Source organism: Vulpes lagopus, chromosome 16 (assembly GCF_018345385.1).
Source record: "Vulpes lagopus strain Blue_001 chromosome 16, ASM1834538v1, whole genome shotgun sequence".
NCBI classification, from domain to species: Eukaryota; Metazoa; Chordata; class Mammalia; order Carnivora; family Canidae; genus Vulpes; species Vulpes lagopus.
The window spans coordinates 18,733,472-18,759,047 of NC_054839.1; the positions used below are offsets into that span (position 1 = coordinate 18,733,472).

Here is a 25,576-nt window from a genome sequence, read left to right on the forward strand (position 1 = left end):
TAATGTCAGCCACATTTTTAAAATAGCATAACTGATACAGTTAGTGGTTAACGAATTTGCCTGAATTCATTTTACTAGTAAGTGGCTAATTTTTACGAAAAACCTTAGTAGGCTGGCTCCTGAGCCTAACATTCGTAATATCTGGGCTTTAAGAGCTTTCTGAATGAATGGCCGGTATAATGGACAAAGGAAGGCTTAATAATAAATAGGACATGCTGTGAAGCTCAAATGAGACCGTTAAGAAGAAGAAAAAATAATCAAAAAAAGGTTATCCACAAATAGGAATAGTGCAATTAATACGCCACCAAAGTTGAAGTATTTCTTTTGAGACTGCATTTGTTCCTACTCTTCCTTCTTCCAGGTCTGCTGATTAAAATTCCATCCAACCTTAAAGATTCTGCAAACTATTCACACTTGTAATTATTTGTTCTATGTCTCCTCTATATCCTAATCTAATGAGAGATAGCTCATGTGTCTCTGAGAACAATGTGACAGAGTAGCTACTTGACAATGTAATTTCTTTATGTCTTAATCATTTTTGTGCTTTTGTTTTATTATAGAATTTTCAAACATATACAAATACAGAGAATAAGCGGCCTTGTACCCATAATATGGCTCCCATGATTATCCTCACACAGAAAACCCTGTTTTATATATAGCATGACCCTCTTCTCCCCATTCACTGAATTATTTTAAAAGCAACTCCCAGACAACATCTAATCTCATCCATAAATATTTTAAAGAAGTTATTTTAAATGAATGAATAGGAAAAAATGAATAAATGGAGACTCATATCATATATTGTCTCTTTTATTAAATACTTTTTGAATGCCCTCAATCAAATGAGATTTCCATCCTTTATCTGAAAGTTTGTGAGATTTTTTTGGTCTCCCTTACTTCACAGCATCTGTTCTGCTGTGTATATATTGTGAACATGTTCCCTACTTGTTTTTAGATTCTAAGCCCCTCAGAGGTGGGGACAATGTCTTACCTTTGCATATCATTCAAGGTCTACTGCAGTATCTTGAACATGGAATCTAGTTTTCTGTCTTGTATACACCAGTTCCAACTGCATGCAAAAGGATGCTAAAATGGCCTTCTTTAAAATAGCCAAGAATAAGACAATAGATGGGATTCCAAACTCAAGTGCTAGATACAAAAACTAGATGACTAAAAACTGTTTGAGTTCATCATCTTCAAATCCACCTTAATTGTATAAAAGGATTGAGGTTGAAGAGGCTGAGGGAGAGAATTTCTTTGAAGAAATGTGTTGGACAGTTGTGGCATTCTCACATTCATTCATCCTAACTGAGAGAGGCTTTAGGGATCCTTCGCATTTGAAAGATTAAAAGGACTAGCTGGGGTGCCTGAGTGGCTCAGTCCATTAAAGTGTCTGCCTTTAGCTCTGGTCATGGTCATGGGATCTTGGGATCGAGTCCCCTGTCAGGCTCCCTGCTCAGTGGGGAGTTTGCCTCTCCCTCCCCCTATTCCTGCTTTCTCTCTCTCAAATAAATAAATAAAATCTTTAAAAAAAAGAAATAAAAGGAACTGGTAGTAGATCTATGCCTAAGAATGGTACCCCATGCTTGTAGAGGAAGTTCCTTGCCTAGCAGCAGAGTAAAGAGAGGCAGCTACACTGGGTATAGGCTGTACTTCCTCCACCAAAAGCTAGAGAGAGAAGCAACATTTCTTTCTTTCTTCTTTCTTTCTTTCTTTCTTTCTTTCTTTCTTTCTTTCTTTCTTTCTTTCTTTCTTTCTTTTTTTAGAAGCAACATTTCTATGGTCTAGAGAAGACCATGTTGGAGAAAAGACCCCACCAGAAGATCTCAGCAGAAAGGAGCCAGAGGTTTACTGTCAGAGGAAGAAAAATAGAGAGGAAGCATTGTCTTGAGCACACAAACTCTTACACTATGAGTTCTTAATACCTGCCAAGCTAGAATTCAGTAATGAGAAATACAAAATTATCAGTCAAAAAGAGCATTCCTTTCTCTTACCTCTTCTCTCTCACTTCTTTCCCAAACTCCAAGCAAAGGAGAGTCTGAAACATTGCCTGGAGGTCAAGGAGAACATAAGGCTGGCAAATAGATGAGGAAAACATGAGGTGGTTCACTCCTCACTACAGGCACCTCCTAGAGTGACTTAGTACCCAACTGAGGAAGGGGGAGAAATGACCAGTTTGAATTTTGATTATTAAGTTGGACTAGATTTTTTTTGTTACATAATTTAGACTTTTTATGGGAATTTACACTGGTTATGGGACTGATGACAAAAAAAAAAAAATGACCTTTAGACACTATCAGTGACCAAAGGGTTTTGAGAATTGGCCGTGATTTCATTCTAAGTGATAAGATAGAGAGGAGCCTTCTGAGTGGGTTTTAATGAAGCAGCTCCCGTTCTCACCCTTCTGAGTCCAGTTCCCTGAATGCAATGATCACACACTTAACAGGAGACAGGAGGCTACTAAGCCAGTCAGCCAGTGAAGAGGGATTCAGAAGTAACATCTCAGTTCAGAAGATGGGATAACATTCAGTGACCAAATTAATAGAGCATTTTTAGAAAAGGCCAAAATATGTATACTGACCTGAGAAAAAACAGGCATTTTCCTAGGTTTTCTAACGCTAGTTAGGAATGTCAGGACTTGGAGCAAAGTGGATAAAAAGTGCATCCCCTTGCTACCATTTATGTCATTTTCTATAGTATCAAACTACTTCGAGCACCATTTAAAGAAAAATTATTTGCCAAGCAAGTGAGCTAGAGTAAGGCAGAGTGAGATCGTACAACCAAGACATCTGCAAAGCTGACACATCAGCCACATCTGCATTTGTCCTGTGGGACCAAAAATGTGTATTCTACAATAGGATGAATTGGACAGATTGGACAGTTCCCCTTAATATATCTAAAACCATAATTTTTTATTTGTCTTACAAAAGAACAGAAGTATTTCAGGTCATCCATTACTGAGGATTATAAACTCAGGCTTTTGACCTTAGGTAGACTTTGGCTCTTTTATACACCCCAACCTAGATGCCTTCTCTGTCTGTGATAAAGACAGTCACACCTAATATGTCTCTAACCCAGAACACCTAGGCTTCTTAGAGTTCTTTAGACTCTGGTTTCCCAAAAATGTCTGTGGAAGTTCACATAATGATTAAGTTAGAAAATCAAGTAACCAACATCTTGAGTCAGCCATAGGCAGAAACTCTTATGTCTCATCCTTTTTCTTCTCATCTTTCAGCACTCAGTTTTGAACGCACACCAAAGTATTCCCCACCAGAGTATTATCACCAAGTCACCTTTCCAGTTCCCAAATCTCTTAGTTTTCAATAACCTGTATAAAAATTCCTGTTCTTCAGAGTCCTCTTTTCTTTAAAAAATTACTGATAGGTGTTCAGTGATACTAATCATTCTTAACCTGTCCAGTAATACAAGAGTTCTGTTATAAAATAAATTGCAGTAGATAAGAAGAGAGAAAATATATGGCATACAAAGGCAAAAAATATTATAGGTGACATGGTGGAGTTAGAGGTTACGACCAAACACAAATGAGTCTCATTCCATGATGACTCAAGATGAAAGTGGGAGTTTGGCAAAGCCGGCATGGACAGTTACCTGGAGAAAATGATGTAGTTGAAAATCATTCCATTAAATAGTGGGAAATTCAGGGCCCAAGGTAGCTTCTGTGATGAAGAAGCGTTGGGGGCATCCCCTAACCACATCTCCTAAGCCGCTTTGAATTCTGAACCAAATCAGATGGGCCATAGGTATGATGATTATTATGAAAGTATATTTCAACAATATTAGAAACCCAATTGAATAGACAGAAATTGCAATGGAAAAAAAAGAAATATAAAACAGATTGTTGTTTAATTCACGAAGAACATACTGCCTTTGCAATGCAGGAAAAGCAACTAGTTGTTGCATTAATGAAAATCAGAATAATCCTGAGATCTGACTGCTTTGTAGTCCCTAACATTTGCAAACCAGGCCAGGTGTTTGAAAAAATAAATAAAATATAGTTGAAAGCAGCAAGGTCAGGAAGAAGAAGAGAGACTGAAGATGAAGTAGCATTTCAGATAGATAATGTAAAGGAAAAAAAAACTGAAGTTACAAAATACTATATTGACACTTCAATGAAAATTTTTTTTAAAAATGTAAGGTTTTTAAAGAGAGGTATGAACCAAAGAGGAGCATACAGGGATCAGCTTGTAGCTTTGTATCACAAAATAAATTGACAGATACATTCAGATATCTATCTATCTATCTATCTATCTATCTATCTATCTATCAATCTATCATCTATCTATCTATAATTTCCAGGAAAACTATCATTGTCTGGAAATCTGATAATAGATAAGCATGAAGTTTCGGAGACCTCTAAAGTCTTATATTTTTATCTGATTTTTTAAAAGTCAATTATATTATGTTGAGAAGGGGCAACTTATCATAAGAGTTTGAAAGGAAAACACTGAATTATGAAAGCAGCATTAAGGAACAATAACTAACTCAAGATGAAGTAGAAATCATGTGGATTATTAATTATACTAGTATACCTCACAGCTACTAGCTAGTTTGAGAGTTGTTGTGCAGGTCATAAATTCCTGGAGACTGGGGGAGAGTAACTGAATTATCTGTCTATTAGTCAGAAGGGAAAAGGAAGCTCTGGTAATTAAGGAGCTGTCACCTGCACTTCAGTACTCAGAAAGCCCAGCACAAATCATCAAACAATCAATTTGTAATCACAGAGAACTGAGAACAGAGCTCTGAGAACAGAAAGACTGACATGCCTTTCAGAGAACAATTTTGTTTCATGATGAAGAGACAGGAGGGGTAGGTAAGAGGGACTTCACGAAATAGAGGCTGCATGGAATTCAGTCATACATTTTCATCTTGAACCAGAAATTCTTTGAACTGCTGAACTCAACGTAGCAGTAGAGTATATGACAGGCATGCAGTCTTTAAAACCACTTGAATTAAAATAGATTTTTGTTTCACAAATTAAATACTCCTTACGTACCACAGATATATGAGATTTTTTTTTATCTACAATCACAAAAGAATTCCACCTCTTTGGATGAGCACAAAGGTGATTTCACCCAATTTTATAGGACTGTCATAATATTGAAACAATCAGTATGGCTCTCCTATTCTTCCAGACAGCATGTCTGTGCACATAAATAATCTTATCAATCATCTCCTAAAAAATGCCTTCAGGAGAAGAAGTCTTGCCAAAATAATCACTTTGCTCTTATAATGAATGATAGACTTAGTCTCAGCTACCAATTTATCCTATTGATATGTTTGGCATAATTTCTCTAGAATGAATCCAATGAGTATTATAACCTATCGTAAGAAAGGGAAAAAAACACTATTATCCCCAAATGTGGCAAACACTCACTTGATATTCATTTCTTCAAAATTCAAGGGCATTATTTATCTCAAATAATGTGCAGGTCTCTGAAGTGAGTATTTTATTTGAGGATTTTAGTGCCTTCACATAGTGATCATTGCAATACTTCCTATTTTCTTAAGGAGAGAGTAGCTAATAATTCAACACTGCAGCATTTATTGGGACTTGACTTAATATTGAAGTCTTCTTAGATAAATTCACTAGTTCAGTATTTAACCATATCCATTAATGCTTTGACAAAACTATACCTAGTACAATTACTACAGAAATCCAAATTAGTTAGAAATTGAATATAAAAATAGGACTTTCACTTCAAAAAAAGAATTATAAAAAGAAGAATAACAGCCTGTAATTCTAACATCACTGCAACATCTGTTCTCATGAAACATAAATACAATGCAAATTTTTAAAAAGCCCCTCAATACTTAAGTGTAGTACTACTTTTCATATAAGTATTCAAAAATATTCTATGCAGAACCAATATTGCTATTTTTTATTTATTCAGATATGCTGGTAAAATACGTAATATCCTAGTTTTAACTATTTTTAATTTAATAATTATTTGAAATTACTCCACAGTAGTAGATAAAAATATGTACTGTTTTTGACTAACACCTAATATTCCATAGTGAAGACACCATAATTAACCAGATATGATGGATATTTAGATTTTAGCACTGACTTTGCATTGAAGGGAAAAAAATCCTGCTATATATTTATATCAAGAATTGTCTGAGCCACAAATAAAAATACAATTTAATATATATATTTTTAAAAGCCAAGTATCCATGAGGGTTTTCTCAAGGTCAAATAGAAAAGAGATACCACCCAATCAGCTTGTTTTGGAGCAATTAGGGAGTCATGTTTTGGGAGAATTAAATGAGATAATGCTTGTAAAACCTTGACTGAAGGAGAAAATAATCAGGGCTGAAATGTTCGTACTAGAAGTAGCCTGGAGATGGTGCTAGAGAGCCAGCGGTGAGGTTGTCTGCTACTAGGGGAGCCAAGAGAAGTGCAAGTGGATTGTGAACCCATGAAATTGGGATGGATAGGAAAATGGCAGTTAAGGTGATGAGGTACAAGGGGTGTTTCAGAGAAGATTAAGGCAAAGTGTAAGCTGTTCTCAGGAGAGTGGAGTCAAACAGTGCCCTTGGAAGTGGCTGACAGACAGGAGGGGAGAATACTCTGGAAGCAAATGAGAATAACGAAATTCACTTATTTTCTTTATTAGAACTGCGGATGCTTTGTATAGAGAATTCTTGCTAAAGATGAGTTTTTTAAATTCCTAAACCATGAATGAGGTCTTAAGAAATATATGATATAGAAGAAAATATATTCATTGAGTTGAAAATACTATCCCTCTGAAAACTTTTCCCAAATCACTGATTTCCCCAACAGCATTTCCTATTATACAAACTCCAGACCAAACAGTCAAAAGAAGTAGGACAAGTTGACACCAAGGTTCTTGCAGCTCTAGAATGAGATGATATAATGCAATGCAATATATTACATGTCCTTATAATATACTAAATATTTCATCAATCACCGTGGGATTCTCATTAGCCCTTGTAGAAAAATCATTAATACACAAAAAAGTTCAATTCCAGCTTGAACAAGGTGAAAAGAGAAAGCAGAAGCCAAAGTATAATTTAGTTAGATCTAAATGGTAGAATTTTTGCTGAAATGAAAGCTATAAGATCTCAAAGTTTTAGGCATACTATCAGTGCTCTGAATAAAAGCAAGAAAAATAAATTTAGAAAATACATTCTAACATCCAAAGAACATAGTGAAAAAAGAACACTAGCCATGTCAGCCAAATATTTTATTTAATTATGTTCCTGTCTTTAGTAATTTTTTTCTATAAAATCTAAGAATTTCTATGAGATATTCAGATACAAACTACAAGATAACCATTTAATGTATCAGGAATATAAGCTTTAACTATAATAAATATGGTCACACAGAAATATGTAAACAGTTTTTATTTTTTTAAATGTATTTAATTGGAGTATATGTTTGTTATGGTAAGCTTAATTTGCTAATGATTTTTTTTTGGTTAATGATATTTTTAATAAATGTATCACTATTGCGATAACTAAACTACCTATCTTCATGCAGAGTAGGCATTTTTGTAAATCAGAAAACTTAACACCCTATCTTTCTTTTTGTAGATTTTTCAAAATAAAATATACTAAAACATTCAAATCCAAATGTAGGCATTTGTAGGCAACCCAAGCCTACATTCTATACAATCACCAGCATTGGAAAATCAAAAGACCAATTTCCAGCCAGTTATTATTGACCAGTATTATACATTATGGAGAATTTAGGCCTTTCTCAAGCTCAGGAGATTACTTCAGAGTACAATCAGTTATAGGAAGCAAAGGAAAAGAAAATGTCAAAGAAATTCTAGACAATGAGGAATAAAAGGCAAAAAAATTTCACTCCTGAGCTTGAGAACAATTGACAACATAAAAATGGGGGCAGCCCCGGTGGCTAAGTGGTTTAATGCCACCTTCAGCCCAGGGTGTGATTCTGGAGACCCGGGATCGAGTCCCACGTTGGGCTCCCTGCATGGAGCCTGCTTCTCCCTCTGCCTGTGTCTCTGCCTGCCTCTCTCTCTCTCTCTCTCTCTCTCTTATGAATAAATAAATCTTTAAAAAAATGAATAATGCTTCAAACAGACACAAATGGACATACCCCCACCTTACATAGATACACACACACAAACAAAGAGACACTTGTAGGATGGACATATTAACACCGCTGAGACCCATATTCATCTATCAGTGAATCTTTACACAGGTATTCATATTTCAATGAATTTATTCACTTTCTAAAACTCATAAAGTTAAACAAAAAAAAATGAGCTACTAGATACAAGACGGATTGAACAGAAGGTAAATATTATTGAAAAAGTGGGATTGTTGGTAGGTCTGAGGTAGGTAGAAAGGAAGGATGTTCAAACACATTTAAAAATGCTATCACATTTTTAAAATGTCAAAAAAGATCAAATCTATTTCTAACTAAAGAGACAAAATTGATGTACGCTCTAACCTGTGTGGCAAAGTTAAAACTGAAGTGGTTCATTCAAGACCTGGGAAAAGAAAGCAAGGATGAAAGAGTCATTGTATTTTCACATACTACTACACATAAAATACCTTTTTACTATATCTTCCCCATTCCAGCACGGCAGCCCATCAGCAGCGGCTAATTCATTTACACAAAGCTCATCAGCCAGGCCTCCATAGAATGTCCTGTACAGTCGAAGGCTGTTGATAAATTCTCTGAATAAGAAAACAAAGAAAACAATTAAACCCAAAAATCCATAATAAATGCCAATATAAATGGTATAATTTGTTATGTGGAAATTTTAGAATGGAACTTTTTTTTTTAATTTTCACCGCTTATTTTTTATAGATTTTCAATACTCTTCAAACAATCAAGATAAACACTATAGTTTTTTTTTTTTTTTTAAGAATGCTAGTGTTCAAATTTACTCTTTTGAATCCAAGTTTTCGCAGGGTATGAATTTTATATAACTCAAATCCAAGAAGTTGTGATGGGTACACACACACACACACACACACACACACACACACAAACACACACTTTTTGCAGTATCCCTAAAAGCCTTTACTAGCTGTGCCATCTAAATCACAGTGATACTAACTACTTACTTTCCTGTAAATAAATGCCAGAGGCTTTTAACGAGCTAATCAATTGCTTATTAATTAAAAATGTACTAAATTTGGTTGGTTTTCCTATTTCAGTCTTCTCTTTGGTATATAACAACATAAAATATATGTCTTCACTAACTATGAGAAAACCCAGATATTTAACATATTTTAAAAGCATGAAAATATAAGTTGTTGGAAGGAATAGTATTTTATATTAACTGTTTTTTTTCCTTCTCATGCTACATCTCTTTCCCCCATCAATTATGGGAAGGGAAAAGTCAACAAAATGTACTTTGCTTTTTAATTTAAAAAGCCAAAACTTTCAAGTTTTAAAATCAAACCTTTGAGGTCCCAAGAACTTAGGCATTTCAAAGAACTGAGCCCTAATAATCTATAGTTCTGAACTTTTTTACATAAGCTAATATTTTGGACAATGAAATAAAAAGCCACTAGCTTAATACGGAGGAGATGTCTTCTGGACTAGAAGACAGGGACAAGAGAAGGAAAGCAGAAGTCCACAGGTTGAGTAATTAAAATGCAGCGATTATGAAATTGCATCCTCCACTGATATTTAAAAAATAATTTCTCTAAAAATGAGGTAAAAAAAATAAAAATAAAAAAATAAAAATGAGGTCAAAGAGGAGGAGCTCTAAATTATAGCTGAAATGACCAATTTTTTAAAAAATTAAGTGATTTTGACAGTACTGATGCTGAACTGTATTAATTTTAAAATTCTCTCTCTTAGTGGTTTTCAAAGAACTATTTGTGGAAATGGTTGGAGTTGTAAGTAACAGACTATAGGAAGGATAAATGTCATTTTCAAATATATAAAATCTGAAATCATACATCAGAAGTTCCCATAGCAAGTGTTTGCTGAGGATTTAACTAAATATTTAGCAAAGCTTGATCAGACATGGGATGATAACATGACTGCAGAAAGCAAAAATCAGACTTAACTTCTAACCTATACTCAATCCCCAAAAAAGTATACTATATTTTCTCACTAGCAGAGTAACCACTCATTTATAATTTTTTTTTTTTTTTTGAGAAGTGGGAACAGGGAGAGAGAAAAGGAGAGAAAGAATTTTAAGCAGGCTCCACACCAGTTCAGAGCTTGATGCAGGGCTTGATCTCAGGACTCTGAGAGCATGACCTGAGCTGAAATCAAGAGTCACACACTTAACAGACTGAGCCACCCAGGTACCCCTATACTTATTTATACTTTAAGTTGGTTTCCTCTACTAGAAAATAAGTGCCCCCCACCCCATGAGGGCCATATTCCTACTAACTGGAATGCATGAACAAATACCAATTCTCATGTTGCAGCTACTAAACTATAATGGATGAAGCCAACTGATTCTTTCCTAGAGGAGTGGGGTTTGATAAATGGAAAGGTGGGGGATCCCTAGGTGGCTCAGCAGTTTAGCACCTGCCTTCAGCCCACAGCATGATCCTGGAGTCCCAGGATTGAGTCCCACATCAGGCTCCCTGCATGGAGCCTGCTTCTCCCTCTGCCTGTGTCTCTGCCTCTGTCTCTCTCTCTCTGTGTCTCTCATGAATAAATAAATAAAATCTTTAAAAAAATTTTAAAAATTAAAAAATAAATAGAAAGGTGTGTGTGTGACTCATCCTGAATTCCGTTCACTATAAATGATCATCTGTTTGGAATCAAAGAGTCTTCTAGAATGAAGAGGCCTAGCACAAATGACTAGAATGTTGAAATCTCCAAATTGATACTATATAACTGAATTGATATTTCTTGTGGACTTCAAACCTCCTCCTCCAATCTTGATGAATGGTGTCTTCAAAATAAATAGATCATACTGAGAAAGCTTTACATCTTTCCTTCCTAGTCCTCTTTCCCAGTGCTACTCTCATTGCCTTAGTTAAAGCCCTTATCATCTCTCTGGAATGACTGCACTAGAGTGACATACCTCTCATCCTCCAAGAAATCCACCTCTTAAAATTCAAATCTGATATCCCCTAGACTATGTTACTCACTTGCTTATAGCCATCAATGGCTCTCTAATCTCGACAGCATCAAAACCAAACTTCTTGGAGAGGCATATAAGGCACACTCTCACCTCCATTTCAGCAGCAATCCAAACCATAGTTTATTTAGGCTTCCACAAGAATGAAAGACTTGCTGTTCCCCAAACACACCTTCCTGCCTTTGCATGAGTTTTCTCAGAAAGAATCGTGTCCTAGAAGAGTTCCACTCATTTTATAAGCCAGCAGCTATCAGTTACTTGTCACAAACTACTAAACACTACTGAGTACCAAGCTCTGTGTTGGCACTATAGCTAAACAAGGCAGTCTCTACCTTCTAACAATGCACTTGCTGGTGAAAATCTACAATAATAACACAGTTTAATGGAGCCACATTTGAGGACAGAGAAGGAATCAGGAAATATGTACAAACAAGATACTACTTCAGTGTTTCATGCAAAAAAAAAAGGCACAAGCAAAAACAACAACAAAAAACAATAAGCAAATGTAAAGAGGAAAGAGAATATTGTGTGTTCATAGTCTCATAAGCAGTTTAGCTAGTGGGGAGTGAGCTTATGGGAATTATAGTTAAAAAATAGAAAGAGGCCAGTTTGTAATCAGCCTTATTGGTCATCTCAGTGCTATTCACCAGGAGAAGAAATAAAGGAAGGGAAATATAATTCTTTCAATGTTCCACACTATACTTAGGATTGCTCTTCCCTTGCTCATATTTTCATCTTTCCATGGTGCATATCACTTTCTATTCTAGCATGTCGTGTACTTACTTACTATGTTTTATTGTTTCTTATCTGTCTCCCACTCTAGTATAAAAGATTCAGGCAGGCAGGGACTTTCTGGTTACTTTTTTGTTTGTTTTGCTCACTAATACAGATCTTAAAACAGTTGTGAAGGCATATGGAAAGCTAGAAAATCAGTAATTAAATTAATGAATGAGTTAAAACTAATTAATATTAAGCCTACTCTCAACATGTTTGGTTTGGGATTTCTTTAGAACATACAGAAAAGAGAAATCAAGTAGAATGTTACTTTCAGACTTACGATATATAACATCATCTGGGGGTCTTGCAAAATGCAGATTCAATTGGATAGTTCTGGGGTGGAGCCCAAGATTCTACTTTTCAAAGAAGCACTCAGATGATGCTGAAACTACTGGTTCAAGAACCATGAATACCATGGATGTTTGCTGTTGGATATGTAACCTTGGAATCGGGAGACAGGATGTGTAATGTGGGAGTCATTATCTCCAGAGGTGGTGACTGAAGTCATGAAAGTGGATGAAATCTCTCAGGCAAATAACAAGTAGTAAGAGAAAGTCAAAGGAACTCAGAAGTAGATAGAAATGAAGAAAGGAAGAAAATCTTCAATGAGAAGAGCTGTGAACATTAAAGAATAAGGGAATTTGAACCTAGAGAGGTTACCCAGAGTATAAAATGCCACTATGAGAGGTTACTTAAAATAATGAAAATGTCTTTCATATGTGGTCCCTCAAAAATCTGTGTGTTGAGACAAGGCTTTTAAAAAGTAAACAGGCTCAAATGAGGTCATCTGGATAGATCCTAGTTCAAAAGGAGTGGTGTCCTAACAATAAGAAGAGATGGTAGGAGTGCATGCACACAGAGGAGAGGCTATCTGAGGGCACAAGGGGAAGGTGGCCATCTGCAAGCCAAAGAGAGTAACCTCAGGAGAAACCAAACCTGCCGACATCTTGATGTTGGATTTCTAGCTTCCAGAACTGTGAGAAAATTGATGTCTTTTGTTCAAGCCATCTGGTCTGTGGTATTTTGTTATAGTGGCCATAGCAAACTAATACAATGACGAAAGCATCTGGAATAGGGTAACGGACTTCAGATTTGCAGTATGATGAGTAGTAAAGCAAGTGAGAAATGAAAAGTAGAGTCCCAAAGACGAACATTAAGGGAGGAGAGTGTGTGTGTGTATGAACATGCAAGAGATTTGAAAATATTTGTGTATGAAAGGGAAGGAGATAACAAGGGTTTGTGGTTCAATAGCTTGTCCTTAAATATCCCAATTCTCGGCATTCCAAGCACAAAGCCACTCTGAAGCTAGCTTTAGTATGCGACTTGCTCTGGATTCTAGTAAATGTATGCAGGAGTGATGTATGTTCCCTCCAACCTTAAGCTTTAAGAACCAGTGTGGTTTGCCAGCTTCTGTTTCCCTCTTCCCTGATGACTGGAAATATGTCACAGGGAGGCAGCTTTGTCAATCTGAGGCTTAAAGCCAGGGTATCTTGAGCAGCGCCCTCTGCTGGTCTACAATGTGAATAGGCTGTGGAGAAAAATGCTTTTTTTTAATTTTTTTTTTTTTTTTCTTTTTTGTCCTGAACCAATGATAGGTTGGGGTTGTTTGCTACCATATAATAATTTAGTTTTTCTTAATTGATAAAAATATAGAAAAAGAAAATTAAAAAAGGATAAATCACAAAATTTGAAGAGAGAGTAAGAATTACTGAAAATAGAGTGATCACCTTCAGTACAAATTCTCTAGGAGTAAAATGACTGAAGAAAGTCTGTGGAAGTTAAGATAAAATATTGGTTTGTGAAGACAAAAACTTGAGGGGAGAGCCTGCCTCAGAACTTTATATTCTGTGTTTGGAAGATTTTAGGTCACAGGAATTAAGAGTAATGTTGCAAGAAGTAACTGCATTGGAAGGCCAAGGGATTTACATTGGATACAGAAAAAATTGAGTTGGGAAATGAAGGGGATAAAGCACCAGTAGCTATAATGAGGTAAAAAAGATTTATCTACTGCCACAGAGTGAATTAATGTTGGTCCTATTATAAGAATCCATAGTTCAGTTCCCAGGTCAGTGTTTGGCCTGCTACACACCATCATGCCTCTTTTTCAAGTTTTACATAAAATGTCTCAATGAATAAAATATTATATTCTTTGGATGATTCAAAATTTCTTTTTTTTTTTTTTGGATGATTCAAAATTTCACTTGCAGAAGGGTTACTATATCCATGCAATTATTTTTCTACAGTTATGAGAGTCTTTCCAGTTAAAACTAGGAACATAATACATGTAGGGAGATGCTGAACGTTCCAGCTAATTATCCTTGAGGGGCTATGTTACCTAAGTCAGTTGTTCGCCTTAGACTTCAGACACCTTACTTAAAAGTCATAAGAGTAACAGAAAATATTTTTAAAATATTTAAAGTATTTTTTAAAAAACAGAATAACATTCTGTGTCGGAATATCTATTCAAAGCTTATATATATGTCAAGGCCATACACAAATTAATAATTTCTCATTTGGGCCTGCAACAGTTTAACAAATGACATCCGAGTCTAGATTTGCCCTCCCATCTTCCTTTCACTGAATGTCCCATGTTATAACAAGAATTGGCTTTTCAGCCAACACTTCCCCTATTTTAAAACCCTAACAATTCAGATGGCTAGCGGATCCATTCAATAAAGGCAAGAGTCATGTCTTTTTTCTATCCCCAGGGTTTGGATCACAGTTTGGTACCGATAGGCCCTCAAATTCTCACTGAATTGGTCCCAGATGTGGTCTTAGTTTTTAACAGCTTCCAGAATTAGAAGTTTCTAAAAGAAATGTGTTTTTCAAATGATAACAATAATTGAAAGCCCTTACAGGATACAGTTGACTTGGGAAACTTTTAATTAGGGGACCCTTTCCTAGATTGAGGAGAAATAGCTTCCTGGTGGCTGCACTAGAAAATGAAAAACTCGAAAGAGCAGGACCACAAGCTGTGCCAGACTACACAGGCTCAGTCGGAGTCCATAATACGCACTACTGAAATTAATATGTAGGGACACAATAATATTTAATCACACTGCTCTGCAAGATAGCTATCATAATTAATACCTCACGGATAGACTGTGTAACAAAAACAGAAACAAGACTGAGATCGTCTGCTCCAGTGACTCTCTGTTATAAGCACATACTGTCATCACCAAGGAAATGTTTAAACATATGTATATTTAGATTTCTCCCTCACTCAGATGTATTGGTCTGGAGTGGGATCTGAGTACTTCTGAAAGCTTTCTATAAGATCCAAATGGGTGGCCAGGGTTGAGGACCTATGAGTTAGTCCAATTCTCTTATTTTCAAACTAAGGAAAAGCAAAAATCAGAGAAGGTAAAAACTTGTGAAAAGTGAGGATGTTATTTACTCAGGAATTTATTTGTAGGGCCTTGACATCTTTGTCTCACTAATTAATTAACTAAATAATTAATGAATAAACACGCCATCACTCCACCATGTCAGGCTGATATTGAATATTTGATAAATCAAAGTTGAATGAATCTTTATATATAAGAATATTTCCATCTGTTTAAAAAATCGTGTTAACAAGAACACGACTGGCAGATTGTTAGACCAGAAAACATGGATATATATCACTTCTTTCTGCCAAAATCTGCACTTAGATGACAATATGTTTAAACAGGATTCATCTGTATATTTCTACAAGTCTGAAAGGTCTGGTGCAGGACACAGGGAATGGGGCAAATTCTGCTCCCTGGCTAATGAGCAGCTTTGTCCACTGTGCTAGCACAGTAAGGAGAAAAAAGCCTGTAGCACAATTGATCATTCATAGCTTGCAGCCTTGTTTGCCCTGAGCATACTAAAGGCAAGGGAGAAACATGGACCAGCATAGTTATTGCTTCATTGCTTCCCATGCCCTTGAGGCCAGCAGTGCCAGAAAGGTCTCCTGATGTATCACGTGATAAAAAAAAGAAAGTATGAAAGGAAAGGCAACTCACCCTGAAGTGTCATTTATAGTTTGGTTGACCTAGGAATGCCTAGTTACTACTATAAAACTGAACAACTCTTCTGATTGGCTGGACCATCATAATTGACTTTAGTCATTTTTAATGATGAAAGTAACGTATCTTTTCATTACTAGTACAATGAATAAAAGGCACATGAAGCACAAGTTAGTATCTGTGCCTCCAGAATGTGTCCATCCCTCCCTCCTGAGGTAACCAATGTTAGCAATCTAGTATGCTTTCTTCCTTTCTCTGTGTGCATTCTAACTTCTAACATGTAACCAAAAACAGATAGACAGATAGACAGAGATAAAGAGAGACATAGTGACGATTTGGTTTTATAAAACTGGAACCAAAAGGCACTTGGGTGGCTCAGTGGTTCAGCATCTGCCTTCGGCCCAGGTCATGATCCTGAGGTCCTGGGATCGAGTTCTGTATTGGGTTCCCCACGAGGAGCCTGCTTCTCCCTCTGCCTGTGTCTCTGCCTCTCTCTCTATGTCTTTCATGAATAAATAAACAAAAAAATCTTTAAAACAAAACAAAAATGGAACCCAGCTATACACATGTACACTTAGTTGGCTTTTGCACTTGTCAATAGATCATGAACCCATTCAGATTAATGAATCTTTGTCTTATTTATTTCAATATAGCTATGTTCCATAATCTGAATATAGCAACTCCAAATATTCCACTAACCTAATTACATTTTAATTAATAAGACTGATATGTTCCTTATACGTGTGGCTTAAAGAGTGGCAACCACATGTTTCAAACTTTGCTGATCTCCTAGGGAGCTGTTTTTACTTAAGCATATGGATCTGATTTTACATTTGATTTTGCATTTCATTTCATTAAATGTTGCTGAACACAGAGCTATATTCACAAGCGCACCTCCCAATCTCATGTCTTTATCTAGCAGAATTTGTTTCAATTTTAAAACATTTATAAACTGTCACTTCCTCTCCTTGTTTCCCATTGAACACAGTATAAAAGAGACGATTTCTAATTTTGACCAAAACTAATTACCTGGAAAAGTACTGGAGAAGAATCTTATTTTCAAATGAAACTTCTCTGTGGAATGTTTCAGACTACACGTTCCTTTATTTAATGACATGTATTGATTTTTTTTATCCCTAAAGTCAGTCCACAAATAACATAGAACCTAAATTAAAAGCAGTGCCTCCCATACTGTTTGAAAATATCTGTAGAACAAAGGTCAAATGCGCAGTTTGCTAGTTAATGGCCTGAGGCAAAGTTAAGGTTAATGTGGCACTAATGAGCGGGCTCAAGCCTGTAGAGATGTCTGACCACACTTGTCAAACAGTAGACATTTAAAATGTCAGTCTCCTGCTCAGCAGAGGAAATATATAATTACACATTTCCAGATAAGAACTATTTTCTCTTGCATTTCTGAATCTCTATTTAATAAGTTTATTTTATTCTCAACCAAGTCATTCTTTGTGACAAAATATTTTTATAATCTTCAAAACAGAAAAATATTTATATTTCTCTTCTACAGCAATAACAGCTCTTGCTGTAAATGCTTGAAAGTAATTAAATTTATACAGATTGGCTCGAGGGAGAACTGAAATCTAGTTTCCTGGCCCCTTTCCATAGACTTTGCGACACATGGAGAGATGGGTGGAAAGGGTGAATATGACACTGAGAAGCAATGCAATATGTGGCACCGTTTATCACAAATGTAAATGTGTTGTAAGCACATTGCATTCCTATTTGCTTAAAAAGAAAAGAAAACCCTATTTTTCCTAAAAGAGTAACTCATAGGGTGTGCTCCCTGAACCCCACCTGAACCCACTGTTTGTTATGGAGGCTTTGACTGAGGATCCCTACCATTCTCAAAGAGAAGGGTTTTTTTTTTCTCCTTGTAGGGAGTCTTCTTGTTCATGCAACATCATTTCCCTTCCTTAGAATATTTACTGTGCTTTCTCAACAAAGCGGAAGGGGTTAAGATGGGCAGAGGGCTGGGAGCACCAAGGGAAGGAATGGAAAGAAGATATGGAAAGGAGCCCTGGAGATATGCTAATATCCTCAGATAACTCTGCAGAGGATTCTTTTTGACATGGTCTCTGTGTTTAATGCACTGCGCTCTGTGGTGGTGATTTTACACTAGTTCTGAGCATGATGGTCAGAGCCATCTATACAAGACACCTCCAGTCCTCACTTTTCACTAATGCTCCAAACTCAACACATTGCCATTTAATGTCCCAGTAAAAAGCACCCTTTCTGAAAGCATCCTCCTTTAAAAAGAGTGATTTAAACCTGATGTCAAAACTAGGTTTTCAAAACTAACTCTCATCTCGTTTTCCATGTTGTAAAAATGTACCTCAAAAAGCACCGACTGTTCTCCATTAAAAAGGACTTTAAACAAAGATCTTAACTCATTTACAAAAATAAACACAAGGCCACATGTCCAATATTTAAATAAATCAGATAGTATTAAGGAAATTGAGCAACCAGCCCAAAAGAGATGAGACATAATTTGCCCTACCTTATAATTTTTGTTCATTTTGATAAAAATAGGCAATTATTTGTTCAGTTCTACTGGTTTCAGGAAGCATGCTATTGATTTTTCAACAGAAAAAAAATGTCTAGGACATGATTGGGTTAAGACCCACAAGAAGATTAAATCAGACATTTGCAAATCTAATGATTCCAGTATACTTCCTTAATATCAAGAATCATAAATGAGTGCCTATATCTTGAGATTCAGCATTTTAGGTCAAATCTTGAATGTCACTCTCTCTTGTAGTAAAATATTTTCTGTGGTTATTAACATTTTAACTATAAACTCCCTGACTTGGAGTATGTAAGAACATATTTTGTACAATATTTTCCTCTCTCAACATGAGCAGAAAACTAATAAAAAAACCTTTCCCTTTAATAGTCTGCCAATAAATGGGCTTCTTCCTCATGCTTGCTTTGTGTGTGTGTGTGTGTGTGTGTGTGTGTGTGTTCTTCATTTTGTGATTTCAATCACCTATTCCTGGTCACTGCTATCCACTAACCCAACTGATTGATGGACAATATATGTCTGGAATACATTGCTCTTGCTTACATCTTTGGTTTTTGTGTGTCTCTCAGTGTAAATACTTGTGTTCCTGAACTCTGGGATAAATATGGGCTTTAAGGTCATCAAAATCTATAACTAAAAGGGCTCAGAGAAAATGAGTTACTTTTGTCTTCATTTTTGTTCCTATTCTTCTGGTAATCTTCATTCTAGAAAGAAATTGCTCTTGAATGTGACATGTAACCCAAGTGCTATTTTGGGTGGCACAGAATATTAGTGACTGAGTCATGTATAATTACCTTTTCTCAAGTAGGATATCTAAAATATTGTCCATGTGATGGGAATGATAATAATACTTCCATCATGATCATTCATACATCTGTTTGTTTGTATAAGGCTTAGCTTACATCAGAAAATTAGACAAACCAAATACAGTGAAGATGACAAATCCTTCGAATTTACTCAATTTGTGGGACCCCAAAGTCGAAGTTCACATGTCTAACAGGATTCTTGCTGCAGAGGGTAAAATCAACACAGCAAAAGGAACAACTTAGACCTCTTGATCTTCAAAGTTATCAAACAGAATAAAGCATATTTTTGAGAGGAAACCTTAATTTGAAAGCCTATATTATAAACCTAAATGAAAACAATCATCCTGAAACTACCTTTTAACTTTCATTCAGTTGCTTTTCCAAGCAAAAAGTTCCACATATGATTCTGGAGATCATGGTGTGCCCTGGAAGTGGTTGATATACATTTGTGTCTTGGACTGAAGATGAAAAACAAAAACAAAACCAACAAAGTAAAAATAGTGCCTCCATCAAATGATATAATCCACCCTAGAAACACATTTCTCCTGTTTTGAGGACAATTGTGGAGGAATTGACAGCTCTGTCATTTACCTTAAACATGCAATGGGATAAAAATATAAAGATCCTGTTCCCTATTTTCTCATATTATCTATATTCATCATTTAGACACTGCCAATGTCACTGATAGATTTAAACTGGTGGGAATGTTCTTTGCTGTGCAAACCGAGTGGAAGAAAGTGTTTAGTACTCCTGTTGTAGACTGAGAACCCATGATGCTTCTACATACAATGAATTCTGCTACTTTAGTAAAAGAAATGAGCCTCACTTGTCATCCTGATTTAGGTCCCATAGATTCTGCTAAAAATTCTGGAATTGTTTTCATACACTCCTACAAAAATCATCAATTTCAGTATGACATGGCTTTAAATCTTCCTTACCTCTTCAAAACTTGAGTGGAGAAAAAAATGAGAACTGAATTTGAAGTTTTTTTCAACTCTGCATATGTTTACTGACTTTCCAAATGCAAAAAGATAGAAGTTTTTCACTTTTTTTAAGGAGGAAAAAAGAAAGAAAACATATTCTCAGGTAGAACAGACAGGGATAATTTCATTCACAGTTTGGTTTTCTTGGTCGGGAGATATTTTGAGCCATATAAATAGAATAACCTTAGAGTCACAATGATAAACACCACTGAAAAGCTAGCTCATTAGGCAAAGCCGCTACCGGGAAATAGGTTTTTGGAGAATCAGTTTGAGAACTGTCGAATTTTAAGGTCATTCTTCCTATGGTTGAGGAAAAATATGTATATTTTTATTCTTTTTGTAGTGAGAAATCTGAGGAGACTTATTTCTACTCACATTATCTTAAAGTTGAGGCCCCCAATATGACAGATGTTGCAAATTAACTTCAGGACCAAGGCATTATTCAGGACCATCGACATAACTTCGAAGAGTTTAGAACAAATCTCACAATCCCTGTTGTAAAACTATGTCCATCTAAGCAAATAAGTTGTGAGTTCTAATTGCAGCCAGTGATAGCTATACAAATCTGCTTTTTATAATTTTCAATAATTACTACCATCACAACAAAAAGAGTACCTGTTAGATACCCAACACGTACACATAGCCACATCTAAACCACGATTTCAACTTCTAGTCCAGGCCTTTAGTACAAATACTGCTTACTGTTAGTTTAATCATTCATTGTTTGGATTTAGTTTCAGATCTGTCATGAAATGGTCACTAATTTTTCCATGAACATCTACAAAATAAGATCAAACCTCATCTTTAAAGGTTTTATTTTTAATATTAATTTTAGCTGGAGCAAATTGCTTTTCAATGCAACACAATTTTGCATGTATTTGTTTATGAACTTTCTTTTTCTGGGAAGTTTTTAGCAGATTCTCAGTGGGATACGTGACCTGCAAAGGTTAAGCACCACTAGCCTAAACTTTTGCCATATGTTTGTTCTGCCTTCTGGCATTCCTTCTTCCTGTGTGCCTGGTTTTTGACCCCCTGGGGTCCTGCTTTTCATTATTCACACAGGTCTTGACACTGGCCTGCCTGGGAGCAACGCTTTCCTCAGCCTTGCTCTGGCCTGGCCTCTTGCCCCCTGTCCAAAGCCTTGCCTTGGCCTTCCCTGCCTGGGGTACCTTCGCTCCCACCACTCACCAAGCACTGTTTTAAATTAACCAGAAATGTTCTCATTGAAGGGAACATGACTTTTATTTTAGTAAATTAAACTTACAGGTAATCAATAATAATGGCACCTCAAAGAAGCACTAACTTCCTTTTAGGAAATAGATTGGAAATTGCTTTCTCCAGTCCTATAAATGATATTAAATTTTTCTCTGAGTTGACTTTTTCCTGACCTATGGATATTTTCATCCATATAGTTTATATACACACAATTCATCATTAAGCCCAGGGTGTCAATACTGATTTAACCACGTAAACACATACCCCAAACACACACATCAAGAATTTTAAACATTAATTAATTTTAGTGTCACTAAGAAAGTGTTGTGCTAAATCAGGTTTGACTAAGTAGATATAAATTTATGTATTTTATGCTAACTGATCCTTATGTAATATGAACCTATTCCAGCTATCTTGGCAATAATCTGAAATAATATTGTGTTCTTCACTCAGATTGTGTTTAAAAGTTTTTCCTCTGCCTAAGTAATTATTTTAATCACTACACTATGTTCTTTTGCAATGTACAGGGTAAAAATTAATTTGCTTTCATGGATAGACACATCCTGAAACAGGACATGCCCTGACTCATTCCCCTCTTTCAACTGAGCAATTTCAAGTGTCCTTTTTCGTTCCCATTCTCAATAAATAAAATTGTTCATGTTCAAGCTGTAAAATTCCTACTCAAATCAAGATTTAATAAGTACATTAGAATAAAATGGAGCTGCCTGATGATACAATATTCCATTAAGTTCTAAAAAAAATTTCAGAAAAACAAAACTCATAAAACAATTTAAATTACATTTTGTCTACAACATTAAAAATCCCGTATTTCCAAAAATTTCTCCTTTCCCCACCTTCACATCCAAATCCTCTCCTATATCAAAAATATTTTATTTTTACTAAGCATCTAGGACGGTCTCTATTACCCCAATGCACAGCCATGCATGCAGCCAATCCCCTTAATTGGTGCATTCTTAAATGAGAGGTTTGGCTAATTGGAATGCTTGCTGCAGAACAGATGGGGCACTGGTGTTGAGACTCTGTCTTAATTTATTGTCCTGGGGTTTTCCTAATTACCCACTTAATTGGCACAGCCACACCACTTTGAAATAATAATGTACCGCTAATTATCACCGATTTAAGCTTGCTAATAGCTTATTTTTACCAGCTAACTTCAAGAAATCAAGCAGAGAGCAGGAACTGCCACAGGGAAATCACTGCCTGGGCTGGTTTAGACAGCTACATAAGTGCGGTGTCCTTTACAGCTGTGCTGATTTGGTTTCTGCCCAAAAAGACTACATAGTGATGCTTTTCTAGATGTTTAAAGGAGCCGTGGCTCTTCCTTGACTTCTTCAACTTTCGGCGGACCTTTGTAACTGGTATGTATCAATAACTCAAAGTCTCAAATCAGCTCATTATTAGCATTCTTACATAAACAGAAAAAAGCAGGGGAGACTGAACTAGTACAATCACATTTCCAAAATATAATCAAAATAATCCAATGCCATGGTTTCACTTCCCTCCTTCCAAGCTAGAAGACTGACATACTCTATACTTCAGGCTTAGCACAACTCTTAGACCCAAGGACACATTTGGACATCTTTCTTCAAATGCTAGAAATAGAGCAAGAACAAGATAAGGCATTAAACAGGAGGGTCCTCTTTTGAAGTGAATACAAAGGAGGAAGGGAGAGAAAGAAAATGTACAAGGGAGTTGTAAACTTGGGAATTTATAGAGAAATGTCTATATTTAGGATAAGATACTATACTTTCTGCCTTTGCTTATGTTTATTCTACAGCTGTTTTAGGTACTTTTTTCAGACTAGGTCAGATTCTCCAGAGGCAGTATCTCAGACAGGAATTCGGATGCAGATGATTCATTGAGGTAGTGCTCTTAAGAGAAAGGTAGTGAGGGAAGTAGGATAGAGTGGGCAGGGAGAAGGTAAGTCGGGTTGTGGTCTCAGCTGCAGCCAGATTGCACAGGAAGGTGGAAGCATGAACTGCATCACATATCTGGCCCCATCACGTTGAATGAGAGTAAACCTTTGATCTTCCATGTCAGTCGGGTACTGCTTATGAGCCTCAACCAAGGGGGATGAGGCAGGTGGGAGGTTAACCCCCTCTTTCAGGTGAATGAGATGGCGGGTAGTCCTCCTCCACATGGCATAGAACTGATTGTGTAACATGTAGGATATTGCAGAAATGACAGTGGGGACTTCCAAGGCTAGATCATAAAAACACTGCAGCCTCTGCCTTTCTCTCTCTCTCAGATTGTCTTGAGGAAAGGATGCTACTGAAGCCACTGTGACAAGAAAGTGAGGCCTCCTGCCAACTGCCCTTTAAGTGTGCCATCTTGGAAGATGATATCCAGTCCCACTCAAGCCTTCAGAGGATTGCAGCCTCTCCTGGCCTTGACAACAATCACCCTAAGAGACCAGAGCCCAAACCCTACAGCCAAGCAGCTCCCAAATTCCCCACCCACAGAAAATTGCATAATAAATGCTCGTTGTTGCTTTAAGTTGCTATGTTTTGGAATGACTTGTTAAATAGCAATAGATAATGAATATAGATGGCTCCAATTTGTTGAGTGCAATTCCCCAGAGAATAGGGCAGCTGTGCATTATATCAGCAAGGAGAGATCAGCCATGAGGCAGGTAAAATGGACAGGAAAAGGGATGTGACTAGGGTGCCAGCAGCATCTACCACTGTAGTCACCTCTCCAGTGAAATATTTCCATTAAACCTCCCATATGACTTACAATGTCATGTCACGAACTTAATTATGGACATTTATATTTTTAAAAATGATAGCTGGCAACAACCTAGAATTCTGGACCTCATAACAATATTCTTAAAAAATGAAGATGTGTTTACATAAAAGCTGAGAGAATTCATCACCAGTAATAAGCAATGAAAAATATACTAAGGCTAAATAAAATAAAATGATTTTAGATGGACACATGGAATTACAAAAGCACCAGAAAGAATAAAATGAGTTATTATATAAGTAAATATTGACTATTTAAAAACAATATCTCAGAAGTTGTTAAAATGTTGTTAGAAGTAGGGTATTTTTAGAAATAGAGTTATGGAACATAAGGTTAATGAGGATGCTAGAGTGGCTCAGTGGTTGAGCATCTGCCTTGGGCTCAGGTTGTGACCTTGGAGTCCCGGGATCGAGTCCCACATCGGGCTCCCTGCATGGAGCCTGCTTCTCCCTCTGCCTGTGTCTCTGCTTCTCTCTTTGTGTCTCTCATGAATAAATAAATAAAATCTTAAAAAAAAAGAAAAGAATAATGGAATGAAACATTTTTAAAGTTCTTACATTATCCATTGATTGGTGAATGGATAAAAAATATGTGGTGCGTGTATAAGTTTGTGTGTGTGTATATATATACATATTCCATCATATATATATGATTCAGCCACAAAAAGTGAAATCTTGCCATTTTTAACAACAAGAATAGAATTAGAGAGTATAATGCTAAATGAAATAAGCCAGTAAGAGAATGACAAATATCATATGATTTCACTTATACGTGGAATTTAAGAAACAAAACAAATGAACAAAAGGGGGAAAAAAGAGAGAAAGACAAATGAAGAAATAGAGTTTTAACTATAGAGAACAAACTGATGGCTACAAGAGGGTGTAGAGATTACTAACATAAATAAATAAATTTTAAATAACATTTTTTATAAGATATACCACAAAAGAAATTAAGTCCAAAGATTTATTTATTCATTTTTAGGAAGAGAGAGCAAAGCAAGAGCAGGAGCATAGAGCCTGCTGAGCATAGAGCCCAACCCAGGACTCAAACTCACCACCCTGTGATCATGACCTGAGCTGAAATCAAGAATTGGAGGCTTAACTGACTGTGCCACCCAGGTACCCCTGATGAAACTAACTGAAGTAAACTATGCCAATATAATTTTAAAAGACTATGACTTATTTATATGTTAAGATGAAATTTAAATTGTTAAACATAGAACAGTTTATATCTTCATTTACATTGGCAAAACAACTGATGCATTTTATAATTTCTATTTTTCAGCTACTAGAGCAATTATATTTAGAGAAATTGGTGTGGATTTATGTTGTTTCATTGCTTTTTTTTTTAATAGTTTTAAATTGGTTTAAATTTACCAATAGTAGTTTCTATTAGAGACATTCTCATGGGAATTGCCCAAGGT

At 36.1% G+C, this 25,576-nt stretch overlaps 1 protein-coding gene across 1 annotated transcript in view; it reads right to left on the bottom strand.

Annotated features, from left to right (window-relative positions):
- Positions 1-25,576, bottom strand: part of GPC5 (glypican 5) — a 1,350,080-nt gene that overhangs the window by 1,020,054 nt on the left and 304,450 nt on the right. Inside the window, exon 5 of the mRNA XM_041730895.1 lies at positions 8,569-8,694. Within this exon, the coding sequence (XP_041586829.1) occupies positions 8,569-8,694 (126 nt within the window). The remainder of the gene's footprint in view (positions 1-8,568; positions 8,695-25,576) is intronic.